At 38.9% G+C, this 17,936-nt stretch overlaps 1 protein-coding gene across 1 annotated transcript; it reads left to right on the top strand.

Moving 5' to 3' along the window:
- The first annotated feature begins 7,244 nt into the window (after window positions 1–7,244).
- Window positions 7,245–17,509, top strand: LOC149793716 (protein CFDP2-like). The gene is made up of 2 exons (XM_089969041.1): window positions 7,245–8,221; window positions 17,446–17,509. The coding sequence occupies exons 1-2, from the start codon at window positions 7,245–7,247 to the stop codon at window positions 17,507–17,509; spliced, it is 1,041 nt and encodes a 346-aa protein (XP_089825167.1).
- The last annotated feature ends 427 nt before the right edge of the window (window positions 17,510–17,936 follow it).

Below are 17,936 nucleotides of genomic sequence, written 5' to 3'. Positions count from 1 at the left end.
AGGGAAATTGCATTTCTTTTAAACATATGCTTACGCGTCTAGAACGGCATTTTCCGCTTTAAATCAATTAGAGTGTTCCAAAATTGTTTATACAAAAGGACATGGACAACTAGAGGATTCATAATAATTACCACTAGTATTGTGACATTGGAGCTGAGTCAAAATGTGAATGTAGATGGCTGGAAAGATGGATAGAAGGTTAGATCAGCCCTTGTAACGCAACATGGCAACTATCTCCATCCATTTACAGAATAAAGCGTCACTTTTAATGCAGAAATTACAGTAATGCGCATGTTTTTAATTACGCTCAAAAAAAAGTTTGCATTGTCTTTTCAGATACTTTTTCCACAATGAAAGCGTTGCAAAACCTTAAATTTGACTAGCCGTCAATATCACAGATTGCACTGAACCATTATTTGCTCATGTAATCTGGAAAATGTATTCCGTTCTAGTACGAAGTAATACCACTTTTGAATCATTTGGTTTTTCAAATTATTTTCAAACTTTTTTATATGTCATCCTGTTTTTTACAGAAAGAGAACTCTTGGTCATTTTGGTCGAATCTTCCAATTTGAAAACAACTGGTTCCCCGATTATAATTGACATGCTTTTAAATATATTAAATATGTATTGGGTAAAATTAGGAAAGTAACCCTTTATACACATTCGTTTGCGTTTGCACATTCAGAACTGCTTGTCTGGTTCTCAATAGTGGCCAGAGAAATGTATCAGTTTCAGCGTAGCCAAAAAGATTACTTCCCTCGTTTAGATTTGTAAGGCGACAACCCATCTTTTCCAGTATCATCTGAAGTTAAATTGTTTTATATTCTGGTGTTTAAGTTTCTGTTAAACCATTCCACGACAGATTTGTTGTTGTTGTTTTTGTTGTTTGTTTTTGTTTTGTTTCCAGCTAACTCTTAAAAATGTTTTTATTCTCTCTAAACTATAACGATTATGTTGTAAACCTAACATTATTCATCCTACTGTATTTTGTTAGGTTTTCGATATTTGAAGCTCTTTAACGGCATCATGTATGTAATGTTTTTACGACAACATGGTAACTAATCTAAATTACGCGTGACATTCATTCAAAATGTCAATAAAACGGGTACCTTAGCTATTCTCCATGTAAACTCCATGTTTATGTGGTCATATAGTCCGGTAAAGCTAATTACATTTTTAAAGTTAGAAGCACATAGTCTTTACTAAAATTACTACTGCAATTGCTGCTACTATTACTACTACTACTACCGATGCTGCTGCTACTAATATACTGATACTTCTACTACACACACGACTAATACTACTACTACTACCACTACCAATAGAGACAAATGGACGTTATTTCAAAATATACATGACACTCCTTGTCAAAAGGGAGTGGACATGAGGCTTGTCTTTATGGAAACCTCACGTTTCAACTTCACGAATGAACATTCCACTGACAGGACACGGCACCTGATGATTCGTTACAGTGTTTATTATCACAACACCACTGAGAAAGTTTCTTGTAATTTCTTTACTTAAACATATCTGAATTTGTTCATTATTATATTATTTTTCAGTTTGTTCCAACTTTACACACACACACAGATATATATATATATATATATATATATATATATATATATATATATATATATATATATATATATATCCATAGAGAGACAGACAGAGACAGACAGACAGAGATTGAAAAGGGCACTTCGTCAAGGTAATAACAAAAATTATTTTAAAAAAATCCTCAGAATGTACGAAAACGACAGGACTACTATTTGTTGGACTCACTAATGGCAATTTACAACAAGACATAACAATACAAATTTGCGCACAAATAATAGATGAGCAGGTTCGTGTCTTTATCGCACAGCAAACCAATACGTTTTTGTGGTCTTGTTTTAGGTTATCCTGGCACGTACCAGACGGTCCTTCTGATATTTAGATCTACGGTACGCAATCATAGGAACTTCTTGAAATATATCCTGGAAAGGTTCAGACGATTTAATATGGTGTGTGTGCGTTTGTGTGCTTTTGTCTGTAGGCGTGTCCTAGATGTGTGTTTCATTTTGTGCTGTTATTGTTGTATTGTTTCATCAGCTTTCAAAGTACCCCATAACATAAGCATTGTATTTATTATCAAATGGATCTATATCTTTGGTAACTGTGTGAATGATTCCTTCAGTAGACGGTACAGCAAAATAAAATGTCATTGATATTCTCTGACCAACCTGGAGTCAAGAGATAGAGATCTTTAAATAGGTACTGACATAACATGTGTGCTGCTAAAATGTTCTTCAGTCACGTAATCTATCATTCTCGGTGTCTTTGAATGAAAAATACCATTACGTGCGAGCAATGCTACTCTATGTTATGGAAGTGTAAAGAAATAAAATAAATGGTATTCGTGATTCATTTGAACAATAAAGCTAACTTCTGTCAATTATCAGCATCCCGATCTGCAAATAGTTCTAATTTTAAACGTACGAAAATAAACCTACAAGATCCTGTAAACAAGCTTTCATTGTGGAAAACAAAACGTTTGAAAATAGACATTACTAATATTTTCAATACAAAGAATGTTTACAAATGCATTTATAATTGATTCATTTATATCCCGTGCATTATAAATACAAGATGGAGTATTTTTCTAAGATTTATTACAATATGGTGAAGTTACATAACAGGAAGACATACGGCGGATTGATTTTTTTCTGACCTGGTCAATTCTGAATGTGTTGGGTATTTTACTAAGAAGTGTAATTCATCTTTAATTTCCCTGCTGTGACATAAATAACGTAATCTACGTGCCCTACCTGTAACTATATGAATAGGGAATGTATAGCTGTCATGTTTTGTTATGGCCAATAACATTTTTCACAATCTATAAGAATTACTGCATTCCTTTATTTATAAACAGCTTAAACCATTTACTTCATCGTGCCATTTTTTGCAAGTCAAAACCCATTAACAGTTGTCTAAATAAATCAACTTCGACATTAGCATAAGTCGCCCATGTTACTCTGTCGCTATCATCGAGTGATACATTGACTCAATGAGCTGGGGTGTATATATATATATATATATATATATATATATATATATATATATATATATATATATATATATATATATATATATATATATATATATATATATATTGATACACGCACAGGGGTATTTACTTGACCGAGCGGTTGTCAAACCCTGGCGCGATTCTCGCTAGAAGTCATAAGTTTACCCCGACTTTCCAAAGACTTCCATACAACTTCACTTGCAAATTAGAAAGCCCGACGTGTCCATTCTATACCTAAATTTTTCTCTAATTCATGCAAGACCACAGATAAAACAACCTGCCAAATATCTATCAACCGCACATCTGCATGTTTTATCTTCATCATGTTTCCGTACCACCAACCGTTCACGCTATAGAAAATACATGAGTATCCCCTAACACTGGGGACTATTTTAACTCCGCCACCTTAGGCCAGTCAATGTATGCTTTTCATGCACATTTCGCCCATATAACTGCACCATATTTGCCTGCATGGCGACATAAACGGTATCTGCTAAGTCCCTTCTTATTTATTCCCTTAGTGTAATTTACCGGTTTCCTACCGTAAATACTGCCATTGTAGTCACACCACCAATGTACACCACTAGATTTTAATATTGACTATCTTACGAGATGGACATTCATTCGGTTTTGGCCTACTAGTGAACCACGGCATCATGGAAACTCACTAACACTTCACTCCGTGACGTTTGCTCATAATAACTGGCTGATTATTTCGGGCTAGGAATATTTCCAAGGCGCCGAATTCCAATAATCACGCAAGTAATCATACAAATCCAAGAATTCCTTAAAACGGGACGCTATAACCAAATGCGCATAACTAAATTTATTACTATATATACCGATATGTGTTATACACACACCCACGTTTCAAGATTGTCTTCCAAGGGACAATTACACTTTACAGAGCTTTGAGTGGATTTTTTTCTACAGATTTGCTATTCTTGTATCCCCATATCTCGAATGAACAGAGGAGAATGGGCTTAATACGTAAATCAAATAATTTCACATTGTCTGGTGATGGTGATCCGAGTTCTCTTATTAATTTCTTGACAGCAATTAAACCTTGATTAACTTGTATAACAAGTTCTTCAATTGCTTTTGACCAATTTAATCTGCTGGAAACTTTACTCCAGAATTGTTCTAGTAAGTTAACATATTTGGTCCACTTTTCAGACTTCTTACGTCTACCTCCGTTTCTAAAACCAAAGATACATATATACGTCTGATCCATGATTACAATAAAGCCCCATTTTACAAAACAATAGATCCGATGTCTCCATCTTTCTTATCATTCTAAAACAATATCAGCAAAAATACACATGTCATCAACATCAGGTAACAAAATCATATTTTGCAATTCATTGTCAACAAAGATTCCAGTTTCACCATTTGCATTCATTATTGGTAACATATCATGTTTTAAAAGTCATGGTGAAAAGGAGACAGATTTTAACTCTTATATTACAAGTATCGACAGCATAATAATCAATCCCATTATATAACGAGAGTGCACTCCTATATTGGTTTGGTAATAATGTTCTTTAATTACAAGGACCCTGCCAAATGCACTAATCTGTACTGTGCGAAAATCCTTGCTGAACATAAATAATATATGTTTCTGTGCTATGACTAACTTATTTCCCTTACTGGTAGTTCTAAAAGATGCATTCAGAAATTTGAATATTTATGAATTTCGAAACATAACTGTATACAGTCATGCATTTTATGCTATTTGGGGGAAACTCTCAAATTTTTTTAACGATCCTTAAGTAAAAAAAACGATATTTTTGACATAAATAATTATATTTGTCAAAATCGTTTTCCTGAGAGAGAGAGACGGACAGAGAGACTAAGACACAGTGAGGGAGGACTTGCATCACTTTCATATTGTATTCATGATAATTCATCTTATGACACTGACCTACTCCAGATTTAAATGAAAAGCAAATCAGCACCGCATATGCAATCTTTACCCAACATTCAAGCCACAACTCTCGCATTTTCAATACCAGCCTAAAGGTTATATATTATGTTAGTTATCTAACACCAAGGTCGCTTTCAGTCTGGGAAGTAGTTTTGGCGTACTCTTTGGAAAAATTCTATTTCTATAAATGAAATTTTCTTTCCTCCTAAACCATCCATGTACTATGGAGAGATCATATCGAATGAGTGACAGTCGGTTCAAATTAACCGTTTACAGGTAATATTTAAGTAATAATTGTAATCTTTCTTTTTCACGTTACCTTTAATAGTAACCTTTGCAAATATGTTGCTATTTTAATTGTGTATTAAGTTGGGTCTGAGCACGGAAGGCCTCACACTTAAGAATTAATTGTCTATTGACGTTGCGAATAGACGAAGGTTAATTAGAACTGACGAGTTACAATGGATTTGTGTATAGAACACTTCCATACATTTGCGGCACTTGGATGTACTCAAAAGACTATTTCTCAGAGAAAGTCGTTCAGTATTTCACTCTATCAGGAAGGGGTGACGAACGAACAGGGAGTTTTCTAAAATAAGTATTCTTGAAAGTTTAATGTTTCAAATTATTTCCAGGAAACGCTTAAAATGGAGCTACTTTCGGAGCATGGCTGTCCTAGGGCATGGCGATCGTCTCATGCCTGCGCCTTAGGGATACTACATTATGTTCACCGACCCGATTCAGCTGCCGGAGTAGGCGCCGTGGGCCTCGCACACTCAAAGGTCGGGCCTGTTCTGACGGTTTTCTTTCTGGGCCGATACCAGAAGGTCAGTGACAAAGACTTCTTTCCTACTTGTCTGTGCTACCCCTACAAGATTCTAAACGCTAATTTTATGGATCTGTCTCTGATCATTTTGATATCATCTTCACAGACATTCATAAATTACATTAAAATATATCTTTCTATGATAGTTAACCCCATGCTCTCCGAAGATTAGGCCAATCATTTCATCAAAACTGGCAAAACTCCACCTACCAATTTCAAAGCCAATTAGACATGGAAAAAATTGTCAATTTGATTACAGTTTTGACTGTGTATGCATGTGCGTGTGTGTAAATAAATGGTGTGTTTCAATTTGATTTTTACTCGGTCCTTTCCCACAAACCACCACAATGAACACTTAAAGATATCCTATCAGTATGGGGATCCTTCACGATATTTGAAGCTTGTTCCGTTTTGCGGAATAGGTGGAACTCCGTCACAAGTGTTTCGATCAACTATGAAGCTTTCAAGTAATGTATGATTAGTAATAGTTATTTGGTCTGCTTACATTACATGATAGAATGATTTTGTGACATTTATCCATCGTTTGTCCATCAGTTATCCATCATTTGTTATTCTGCATGTGATCGTCTAGAATACATCGCAATGCATATCACGATATTTGCATCTTCTCCTCCATATTATTTGTATCCATTGCTATCATTTCTTTTCCTGTTATATTTATCGTGTCTTATCTGCATTACATTATATGATATAGACAAGTGCAAATAAGACAAATTATTTGATTAATGGTAACTAGATTTAATACAGACTCGACAGGATAAATATTACACTATCTTGGAATCGCTTACTAGCGTATGTCAAACACTTTGTGTTGCTGAAGTCATGGCATAGGGGAGGTAACCCAGTGCATAATATACAATATTATCCTCAGCGGTTGTTACCCTGCTACATAAACATAAATCTTCGTACCACTGAGTTCTAACTAACAAAGCCGAGAGAGTGAGGCTGTCTCTGTGCAAAGGCTGTTTCATTTTAATCTCCTTCACGCACAGGTTATGTTGTGCACCTATCATTCATCCTCATCATCACACTCATTGTTCGTTACCTGCACCTACCAAAGTCCTACGGCGATGGGCGACTGGCGACGCAACAGGTGGAGATGACCACTGGGAGTTGTAGTCAGAGACCTGCACGTAGGCGGCCCTCGGACAAGTGGTCTTTTTGCTCTGCACCCAGGGCAGCAGAACAGTTCGGCAGCATCCAGGGGCGACTGAGCAGACCTTTTCTGGACGGCGCTGCTCACCCTGAATAGGGAGAGGCCTAGAAAAGGTGGCCTAAAAAAAGCTTGCCCTAAAATATCTGGCCAACATGCTGCGACTGGCAAGATCATAAATTTCCGCGGTCGAAATAATCAAAGAAAAAAACTTATTATTGGAGAATGGGACATCCGTACTCTCATGGACAAAGAGAACGTAGCAAGACCACACAGGAGAACAGCTCTAGTTGCTAAGGAGCTTTCGTGCTACAATATTGACATTGCAGCCTTGAGTGAAACCAGGTTCGCAGAGGAGGGTTCTCTTACTGAGCCAGCAAGCGGCTACACATTCTTCTGGAAAGGAAAAGCCCAAAATGAGGACAGGATCCACGGAGTCGGCCTGGCTATCAAATCATGTCTTCTTAAGCAGCCTCCGGAAATGCCTGTTGGTATCAATGAGAAGCAATTGAAATTTCGAATACCTATCAGCCACAAACGCCATGCAACAATCATCAGTGCCTACGCCGCTACCCTATCGAGTCCAGCAGAAGCCATCGAGCAGTTCTATACCGACCTCAGCTCTGTACTTAGCTCAGTTCCAGCTGACGACAAGATCATATTACTGGGGGACTTCAACGCCCGTGTTGGCTGTGATTATGGTCGATGGAAAGGTGTGCTTGGCAAACACGATGTCGGCAGAATGAACAACAACCGCCTGCTCCTCCTCAGCAAATGCGCAGAATTTAACCTTATAATCACAAACTCAATGTTCAGAATGGCGAACAAACACAGGAACACCTGGATGCACCCCAGATCTCGCCAATGGCACTTAATCGACTATGTAATAGTCCGCCAGCGTGATGCCAAGGATGTCCTCATCACCAAGGCCATGCAAGGAGCAGAATGTTGGACACACCACAGACTTGTCCGAACTACCCTACAGCTGCACATTGCCCCTCATCACCTAAGACGTCCTAAACTTGTGCGCACAGCCTTCAACATTGTCAAACTGCAGCAGCCTTCCACCAAGCTCAATTTCCAGAAGAGACTAGATGACAAGCTGTCAACAGACGGACCGATATGTGGAAATGCCTCCGAAAAATGGAACAAGCTCAGGGACACGATAAGAGAAACAGCTATGGCGACCCTGGGCCCAAAGAAGCGAATCCATCAAGACTGGTTCGACGAGAACAACGATGGCATTCAAGATCTGCTTGCCAGAAAGAACAAAGCATTCATGGACTGGCAGAATGACACAAACTCCATCAACAAAAAAGACCGCTTCAAATTCTATCAAGCTGAGGCTCAGAGGGAAATCCGCAAGATGCATGACCATTGGTGGGAAAAGAAAGCTGATGAAGTGCAAAGCTAAGCTGACACTAACAACTCCAAAGCGTTCTATAACGCCATCAGGTCAATCTTCAGCCACGCAAAGTCCAGCTCTGCGCCCTTGCTCGCTGCAGATGGCATTACACTAATAAAGGACAAGAATGGCATTAAGGAAAGATAGAAAGAACACTTTAGTCAGCTCCTAAACATGCCCTCATCGGTCAGCCAATCTGTTCTTGACCAAATACCGCAGCAGCCAACGCACGACCAACTGGATATTCCACCAACGATGGAGGAGTTGAGGAGGGCCATTAAACAAATTAGCTGTGGCAGGGCACCTGGAAAGGATGGTATCCCAGCGGAGGTGTACAAGGCTCTCAGTGAACAGACTCTGGAGGCATTCCACGATGTGCTAATCAGCATCTGAACGGAAGAAGAGATGCCAAACGACCTCAGGGACGCATCAATCATGACCGTCTATAAAAATAAAGGCACATTTGTGGACTGCAGAAACTACAGAGGCATCTCCCTGCTGTCCATAGCTGGCAAAATACTTCCTCGCCTCATCCTCAACAGGCTTATTGCGGCAGTGTCAGAAGATAACCTCCCCGAGTCGCAGTGTGGTTTTCGCCCAGACCTCAGCACCGTTCACATGATCTTCGCAGTGAGACAAGTCCAAGAGAAGTGCCTTGAGCAGAACATGAATCTGTATGCTGTCTTCGTGGACCTGACAAAGGCTTTTGATACAGTCAACAGAGACGCACTGTGGGTAGTACTCAAGAAACTTGGTTGTCCTCAGAAGTTTGCCAACCTCATTCTGCTCCTCCACGTTGACATGACTGGAGAGATTCTCTCAGACGGTGAACCCTCTGAGAAATTCCCAATATCTAATGGTGTCAAACAGGGCTGTGTACTTGCTCCGATACTCTTCAACCTCTTCTTCGCACAGGTACTGTTCCATGCCATCCGTGACCTTGACATTGGCATCTACATTAGGTATCGCCTGGATGGATCAGTGTTTGATCTCCGTCGCCTAGCTGCAAAAGCAAAGACGCTAGAAAGACTCATCATTGAAGCACTCTTTGCAGATGACTGTGCCCTCATGGCCCATGAAGAGACTCACCTACAGGCAATCATGGACAGATTATATCAAGCCTCCAACTTATTTGGATTCACAATCAGCCTAGGAAAGCAAGAAGTCCTCTTCCAGCCCGCCCCAACCACTGTCCCCTCACAAATCTGTATCACCATTCGCGACACGCAGCTGAAGAATGTGGACAGTTTCAAATACCTTGGCAGCACAATATCTAGTGACGGCTCACTGGACAAAGAAATCACTGAGAGGATCCAAAAAGCCAGTCAAGCACTCGGACAACTTCGAACCAAGGTTTTGCAGCACAAAGACATACGCCTGTCAACAAAGATGAAAGGTGTACAATGCAGTTGTCCTCACGTCTCTCTTGTATGGCTGTGAAACGTGGACACTCTACCGAAGACATATCAGTCAGTTGGAACAATTCCACCAGCGCTCCCTGAGACCCATTATGCGGATCAAGTGGCAGGACCGAATCACCAACCAGGAAGTCCTTGACAGAGCCAACACAACAAGCATCGAAGCCAAACTAATCCAGGCCCAGCTTCGTTGGACTGGCCATGTCATCCGCATGTATCAAAGCAGAATCCCAAAGCAGTTGTTATATGGCGAGCTTGCCCAGGGAAACCGAAACCAAGGCCTCCCTCATAAGAGGTACAAAGACAACCTCAAGATGAACATCAAATGGACAGACCTCCAACCCCGCCAGCTCGAGCTCGCTGCCTTAGACAGAAGCCATTGGCGAGCGCAAACCAGAAAATCCTGTTCCACCTTTGAGGATGACCGCCGCCAGCGTCTTGCTGAGACGTCACAGAACTGTATCACAAATGCCACCAACCACCGGTGTCCCATGCCCCACCTGCAACATGCGCGTCCACCGTTGAATGAGATCGCACAATTTGTCTTCCTCGGCTCGAGAGACTACCATTACATAAACATAGGGGCCAGTTTGTATGTACAAATTTAATGCCGCAATCAGCGACTTAGTATAAAAAATCATTAAAAAAAATCAAATACACAAAGAAAACAAAGCATAAGAATATTATCCACTTGACCAAAACTTCAATGGCAGTTCATAGCAGAAGAAGCTTATGCACCACACCCCCACATTTCTACCCGCAATTTTCATGTCCATATGTCATTTTTGACACCATGTGATGCTCACAGTGCAAACACGAGCCCTTTTCCTTGATGACAGTTGTGCAAAACACTGTGTACTAAACAGGCTGATGCAACTGAAAATAGTTGTCATACAAGCCGTTTTTGCGACATTCTACTTCTACTTCCCCACAAACAATGTGTTTACTGCTATGGGAGACTAGCTCTTCTTCCTAGCCAACTGTTGGTATTTCACTATCAACATACTGTAGAGTAACTATGGAAGGTGTACATGCCTGACATCAATTTCAAGAACAACACAAGCCTGAAACACCTAGTTCACAAATATATCCATATCTTTAAATAGTAAACAATAATAGCTGAAAAAGTCACACCATAGCCTTAAGTTAAGAAATTTGCCAGGGGCCAATTTACGAAACTGGACCCTGCCAACTAGGGTTCATTCAGATCCATTTTCCAGTGAATAAACGGCATGTGAAAGGCGTACACGAATTTCTCCGCCTTCATAGGCTGCATATGTGCCACAAGGTTACAAGCTTGCGACGGCGAATCGCTCAACAACCTAACACAGTTATGTAGATGAGGTGAAAGAACATCGTCAGATGGATGATTTAGTATGGCAATCACAACGATGAAAAAGACGTGTCAGTTGATGAGGTGAAAGAACATATGGATGATTGACTGCAGTGATGACAATGATGAACAGAGATGTCGGAAGAGATACCCGTGGACAAACTCCGACACTCCGACATGTCCCCCTTTTCCTCGTAGTTTAACGTAGGTTAGTTCGTGCAAATGAGATCATGATGTTGGAAGTAGTTCGTGCAAATGAGATCATGATGTTGGAAGTAGTTCATGCAAATGAGATCATGATGTTGGAAGTAGTTCGTGCAAATGAGACCATGATGTTGGAAGTAGTTCGTGCAAATTAGATCATGATGTTCGAAGTAGTTCGTGCAAATGAGATCATGATGTTGGAAGTGCATGTCATATCAGGGAATAGTCATATGGGGTAAAAGACTTTGACATGAGTCAGTAACCAAATAAACCGCTATTATCATTCTACTTTACACGCATCTGATAGAGTGATATAAACTCCGGCAATTTGACAAGAACATGCACAAATGCAGACACAACAATAACTACATACACAAAAATATGCACAAATACAAGCTCAAGTACATGCACAAATGCAAACATGATTACTGATTAAGATCCTCATTTGCGTCAACGCTCTCTTGGTGAGCAAATCGACCGGGTACAACATAATCGGTACACTGATGGTCACACTAGCAGCTTTGAGTTTCCACATCTTAACTTCAATACAACATCTTAAATGTCCACATTAGACGTTCTAAAGTTTCCTTTTCGATCATAGAAAATCACAAGCAATGGATGTTTGCAACGCTGACTAAAATAGTTATCGACAAGTTCCGTGGCGGTGAAAGCCCATAAAAATCAAAAGTCAAAAGATGTCTAGGCAATCCCACATATGCAATCCATTGCGCTCTAGGTTCCGTTATTGAATCCAGGTTAAGGCTGTTATTTCGCAACATAGACGAGTGAAAATCGAAGGCGAACTCGAATAAATCTTTGAGTTTAGCCATTGTTTATACAGTATAACCACACAATGAGCTATCTAAGAAAGACAAAAATAGTTAAGATTATTTTGAAAGGTGTGATGAATAGACCATTGTAACCTTGTTTAATTGTGCATAAATACGCATAAACTTTTAGTACAAATCTATAAGTTGCAGAGAGCCAATCAAAAGAGAGCAACCTGTTCCCTGTCAACATGGCGAAAACACACTTGGTCATTAAATTCATATGAGAGCAGCCTCGGTTGAAACATTCAGTCAAAATTCATGGTGGAAAATACACATATGATTAAACTGCAAAATAATTTTGACGTGTTTAATAAATTGTGCTCTTATTTCATGATTTCAAAGTTTCTCACTAGAACCGACGTCTCCTAGCTCGCCCGTCCAAAATTAGAGGTGAAATCCGGAGGCGGGGGAGGAAGCAAGTTCCCCCTCCCATCCCCGTCCTACGTGCAGGATCGCATGACAGATGTAATCCAAAACAACTGAAATGGAAATGGCCAATCAGATGGCTGGAAATCGTTATGAAGAAACAAATATTTAATAATCATTTTTTCTTTCTTCGAAACATATATGTGTTACATATGCCACCGTTCCATGTCAAACTATTTGAGCCAAATAAGTGCTTTATTTCAGTTTTACTTCGTATCGTCGCAATTTCTTTCTCCTAACCACGTATATGAGACTTGAACTTCACCATTGCATTTATTGGCGGTGCGCGGTATTACCGGTATACCGATTTACTGCCGTATTTTTCCGGTGGTATGTACCATGGTACTTTTTCACTGTACCGCTTCTAAGGTAGTTTCCGTTGGTAAAAATGAAGAAAACTCAACGGAATCTTGTTACAATGTTATTGATATTGACAGAGAGTGTTAATTATTCATGACAAAACTGTCTTAAAAGCTATGTTTTTGACAAATAAGTTTATCTGTCAGAAATTAATTGTGAATATTACCAATATGATTCTATTTGCGATCCTCTAATAATGTTTGACACGTATCACGTATGCCAACGCGGTGGCCAAATGGAATGTTGTGAAGATATTCGGGTTAAATCAAACTTTCGGAATTTTTTTGGATGAAATAAGCCAAAAATTAGAAACAAAAACACGTATGATGTTTTAGTTATTTACTAGCGTATGTGAATGTGTTGAGTACAGAGGACCGTTGTTAATCATAATTCTGTTTATCCGGAAACCTCAATATCCGGACATAGGTAAACGGGAGTGGAATTCCTGGAAGGTTAACTTGCTCCGTTAATACAGAAATCCACGTTGCGGATCCGGAAATCAAAATCGGGGACCAAAGTGTAAAATTAAGACAAAACTTGCCTCGACAATGCGGAATTAATCGGCCCAAATATAAGGAAATTCGAAGAATCGTACATGAAAATATAGTCAGTCGAATAACACAGATTCACCTTCACAAATCTGGAGGTTTCGATTCGTCGGTTTCTGACAGGTCATATACTATTGACATTTTTTCTGCCTATACCGCCCTCCTCTTAGTAGAAAAAACAAGCTGACTGACTCTCTCTTTTCGGAGCAGTTTCCGAATCTCCTGGAGTATGGAAATTCGATAGGTGGCAACCTGATTATTCTTGGAGATTTCAACTTTCACTTTGATTGTCCCGGAAACCCAAACACATTAAAACTCCTAGATGCCATTAATATTTTCAACCTCAAACAGTCAGTTAACCAACGCACCCATAAACATCGTCACATTTTAGACTGGTTTCTTCATAGTTCTGATGATAATATTCTACGGTCCTCCCTGGTATCCCATGAACTTGCATCAGATCACTTCTGCATTATATGCCATCTTGACGTATCAGTCCCTAACCCTCCACCTTTATCTGCTACTAAGAGAAACCTCCGTATGATAAATAGAACGAAACGAATGCATGACATCCGAGCAAACCTACCAATCTGCTTATCTCCTACAGCAGAACAACTCGATAACTGCCTGAGTTCATTGCTCGACAAATATGTCCCAGCTACCAAGTGCAGAGTATCAATTCAAAAGTGTTCTCCATGGTATAGCAGTGTTAGGGACCAGCTTCGCACTGCTAAAAGAGACCGCCGTAAAGCTGAAAGGCTTTGGCTTTCCACCAGACTCACTATTCATAAGCAAATCTATGAAGTCACTCAGAAGAATGTCACAAATATAGTCCATGCAGCGAAATCAGCTCACTACACTACTAAGATCATGGAAAGTTCCAGCTGCAAAGAGCTCTTCGAGATTACTGACAATCTAATGTCAAGGAACAAATCTACACCACTTCCAACTACCTCCTCTCCAGTCGATCTTCCGGACATGTTTGCAAATTTCTTCTGTGACAAAGTACAAACCATTAGAGATAAGCTTGACACCACAGTTTCAATTGACTCATCATCACCATACAGTTAGGATACAGAATTTGAACGGCTACCATTAGCAGCATTTGAACCTGTCTCAATGGATTTCGTACGTACAATCGTGATGAAGAGTGCACCAAAGTCATGGAAACTTGATCCAATTCCAACATCACTGCTGCTTGAGTGCTTAGATCCAGTATTGCCTTCACTAACTGATGTTATTAATACCTTTCTCTCTCTCTCACATCAGAGGAATTCCCATCATTTTTCAAAAACTGCCATTGTAAAGCCTCTGCTGAAGAAACCAACACTAGACCATAACGATTTAAACAACTACTGCCCAGTTTCTAATCTCCCATTCATATCAAAAATCTTAGAAAAGGTTGTTCTATCCCAGCTTGTATCCCACCTGAATTCAAACAGTCTTTATAGCAATGTACAATATGCATATCGCCCTTGCCACAGTACTGAATCTACTCTTCTAAAAGTAGTTAATGACATTCTCTCTGCTTTGGATAGCGGAAAGTTTACAGTCCTCACCCTCCTCCTTGATTTGTCTGCAGTATTTGACACAATAGACCATGATATATTACTTCACCGTCTCCAGCATGGATTTGGCACTCTTGATACAGCCTTACTGTGGTTCAAGTCCACTTGGTCAACAGGACACAAATTGTGTCTGCAAATGGAATACACTCCACCCCACTTGATCTATGTTGTGGTGTTCCACAGGGGTCTGTTTTTGGGCATGTTCTCTTCAGTCTGTACACTCAGATGCTCTCAAGTGTCATAGATCATCATCCAGTGTTTCACCAATTGTACGCTGATGACACCCAAATATACAAATCTAGCCACCTAACTGAAGTTGATGCTACCATCCAAGGTGTAGAGAGGTGCATTTCTGATGTGAAATCATGGATGACATGGAACAAGCTGCAGATGAATGATGATAAAACTGAGACCATCCTGATCACAACACAAAGATTTTCTCATTCACATCATTTACCTCGAATAATAAATATCAGCAACACCAACATTAAATTCACACAATCAGTAGTAAACCTAGGTGTTACTCTGGACAGTACTCTCACATTGCACCAACATGTCATGAACATATGCAAGGCTGCATATCTTGAGCTGAGACGCATCAGCTCCATTCGCAAATATCTTTCAGTTGATGGCACTAAGACACTTGTGTGTTCATTAGTACTTTGAACACTGGACTATTGTAACTCATCTCAATATCTACTCCAGAAACTTCAAAACGTTCAAAACACAGCTGCTCGGATCATACTAAGAGTACCTCGATCACAGCACACCTCCCCGCTGCTCTGTACCCTACACTGTCTATCCATTCGATCCAGAATCAAACACAAAATTTGTTCTCTGTGCTACATTTTACTGACGGACTCCAGTCCAAAATACCTATCCGACCTCACCCTTGTGTACACACCAACAAGATACTTACACTCCTCTTCTGACATTATTCCCACTATGAAAACAGTCATATGGACGGCGTTCTTTTGCAAACCAGGGCCCAGCAACGTTGAATGAATTGCCCACTGAACTTAGACACAAAGACACAGAGTGCTCTCAAAACTCACTTATTTCGACTGCAAGAACAAACTTAAAGACCTATTAATGTTTCCTACCTTAAATATTTTCAGCATGTTTTTTATGTTTTCTAATTTCATGGTGTTTGTTTTTGTAATCATATAATTATATATGTTTTTTATCTTATAGGTGTTGTCTAATGTTGTAAAGAGCTTAGAGCTTCTTAAGATTAGGCGCTATACAAAGTCTTCATTATTATTTTTATTATTAAATTTAGAAATTGATCACGTGATCTTTTATGTGCAAAAAATTCAATCAACATAAACCTCCCTGCAGCCAGCGAATATATAAACAATGTTTTTGTTACACGCTAGCGTTGATGTTAATAATGAAATAAACACATTGGCATCAAAGCGTCCACACTTTTCACATAATATACGATTAATAAATTAAGTGTCATTAGTCTCTTTGCTGTTTCCATACTGTACTAAACAATCACTGTTTGCTCATGTTTTTGGCAGCAATAACAGTTGTAAATTACGACTTTTAATATTGTCTGCATTTTATTAGTTTACCATGTTGCAATAAACTGAGAGATAACAGTTTTATTATTTATGTTTTTTACATTATTATGACGACACCATCAAGCAAAGCGTAGATGAGTAGAGATACCGGCGGGCATCACAAAATCCATCAATCAAAATATCTCAGAAAATTATATCTGACTTATCCTTAGACATTGTCAATAAAAAAACCAAAGGCAAATGGTTGCCCATACCTGCCGACTCAGGAGACTTAACCCGTGCTCGTCACACCAAATAGCAACAAGTCGAAGATACCGTATTCACGTTGTTCTCTGACATGTCGGTGTATGTTATAATAAAGTGAAATAAAAATAAAGACAATAGATGTATTCATAAATTTATTTCAACCTTTATTGAATATACAGTACATGCACAAGTAACAAATACCTGCATCACATGTTGACAGACAGAAATTACACAACAAAAGAAATTCAGGCCGCTGTCACAGAACATTGAATTGTTGGTTCCTTACGTAAGTGTGGTATAAGTTTAGAATGAGTCTCTATTTCTAACTGGAAAGAGATACATCGGTATAACTGATGAAAATAGCTTATGCACTACTTATGCTGTTGGGACTTAAACTTTATTCCCAGATATATGAAGTTTCATACGTTTATGTCGACGCTTCTGTTGTTTCTGACATTTACATGGATACAGGTTACCTAATGGAAATAAATCAAATGATTGTATGCAATACATAGCTTGTTATCATGGTCGTTTTCATTCACAAATATCCAAAATATGATTTTGTTATGTTTTATCAGGGCAACTGTTTCCTCCGTGAAGAAGGCTGAGTCCTCGGAAACATATTTGCGTGAACTGGCCTGAACTGGCTAACCTAAGAATTAAAGCGATTCCATTTCATTAAGATGTAAGGAAACCAGTACAATGGAAACGACTCTTCTTTTTTAATTTTCATTCATATGTTTGACCTTCTCACAATTTTATAATAATAATAATAATAATAATAATAATAATATGCTTTATTCAGCGATTTAGGCCACCGACCCATGTGACAAAATACAAGCAAATATAATGTGCGCTATCGTATAAAGAAGTTAAATATGGTGTTCATCATGAGTATACATACATAATTTCCTATAATCGATGCATAATATTATTAATATGTTTCTACCGCTAGGTATATTATTCATCAATCATCTGAGTTATCAAAGATCGTCTAAGACGAAAAGCTGAATTGATATAGTAAGAAAGATTTCTTATAATTAATATAATACTATGACTCATGAGGGAT

This window comes from Sinohyriopsis cumingii, chromosome 8 (assembly GCF_028554795.1).
Source record: "Sinohyriopsis cumingii isolate HCF-2022 chromosome 8, ASM2855479v2, whole genome shotgun sequence".
Classification (NCBI taxonomy): Eukaryota; Metazoa; Mollusca; class Bivalvia; order Unionida; family Unionidae; genus Sinohyriopsis; species Sinohyriopsis cumingii.
Note: the sequence above shows the minus strand (reverse complement) of the source record. Positions and strands in the feature narration are given on the sequence as shown.

Excerpts from the sequence above, each read along its gene's own strand:
- LOC149793716 (XM_089969041.1), top strand. The coding sequence starts at position 7,245 with ATGGACAAAGAGAACGTAGCAAGACCACACAGGAGAACAGCTCTAGTT. Across the intron at positions 8,222-17,445 it reads AAGCGAATCCATCAAGACTG|GGCAACTGTTTCCTCCGTGA; the intron begins GTTCGACGAGAA and ends ATGTTTTATCAG.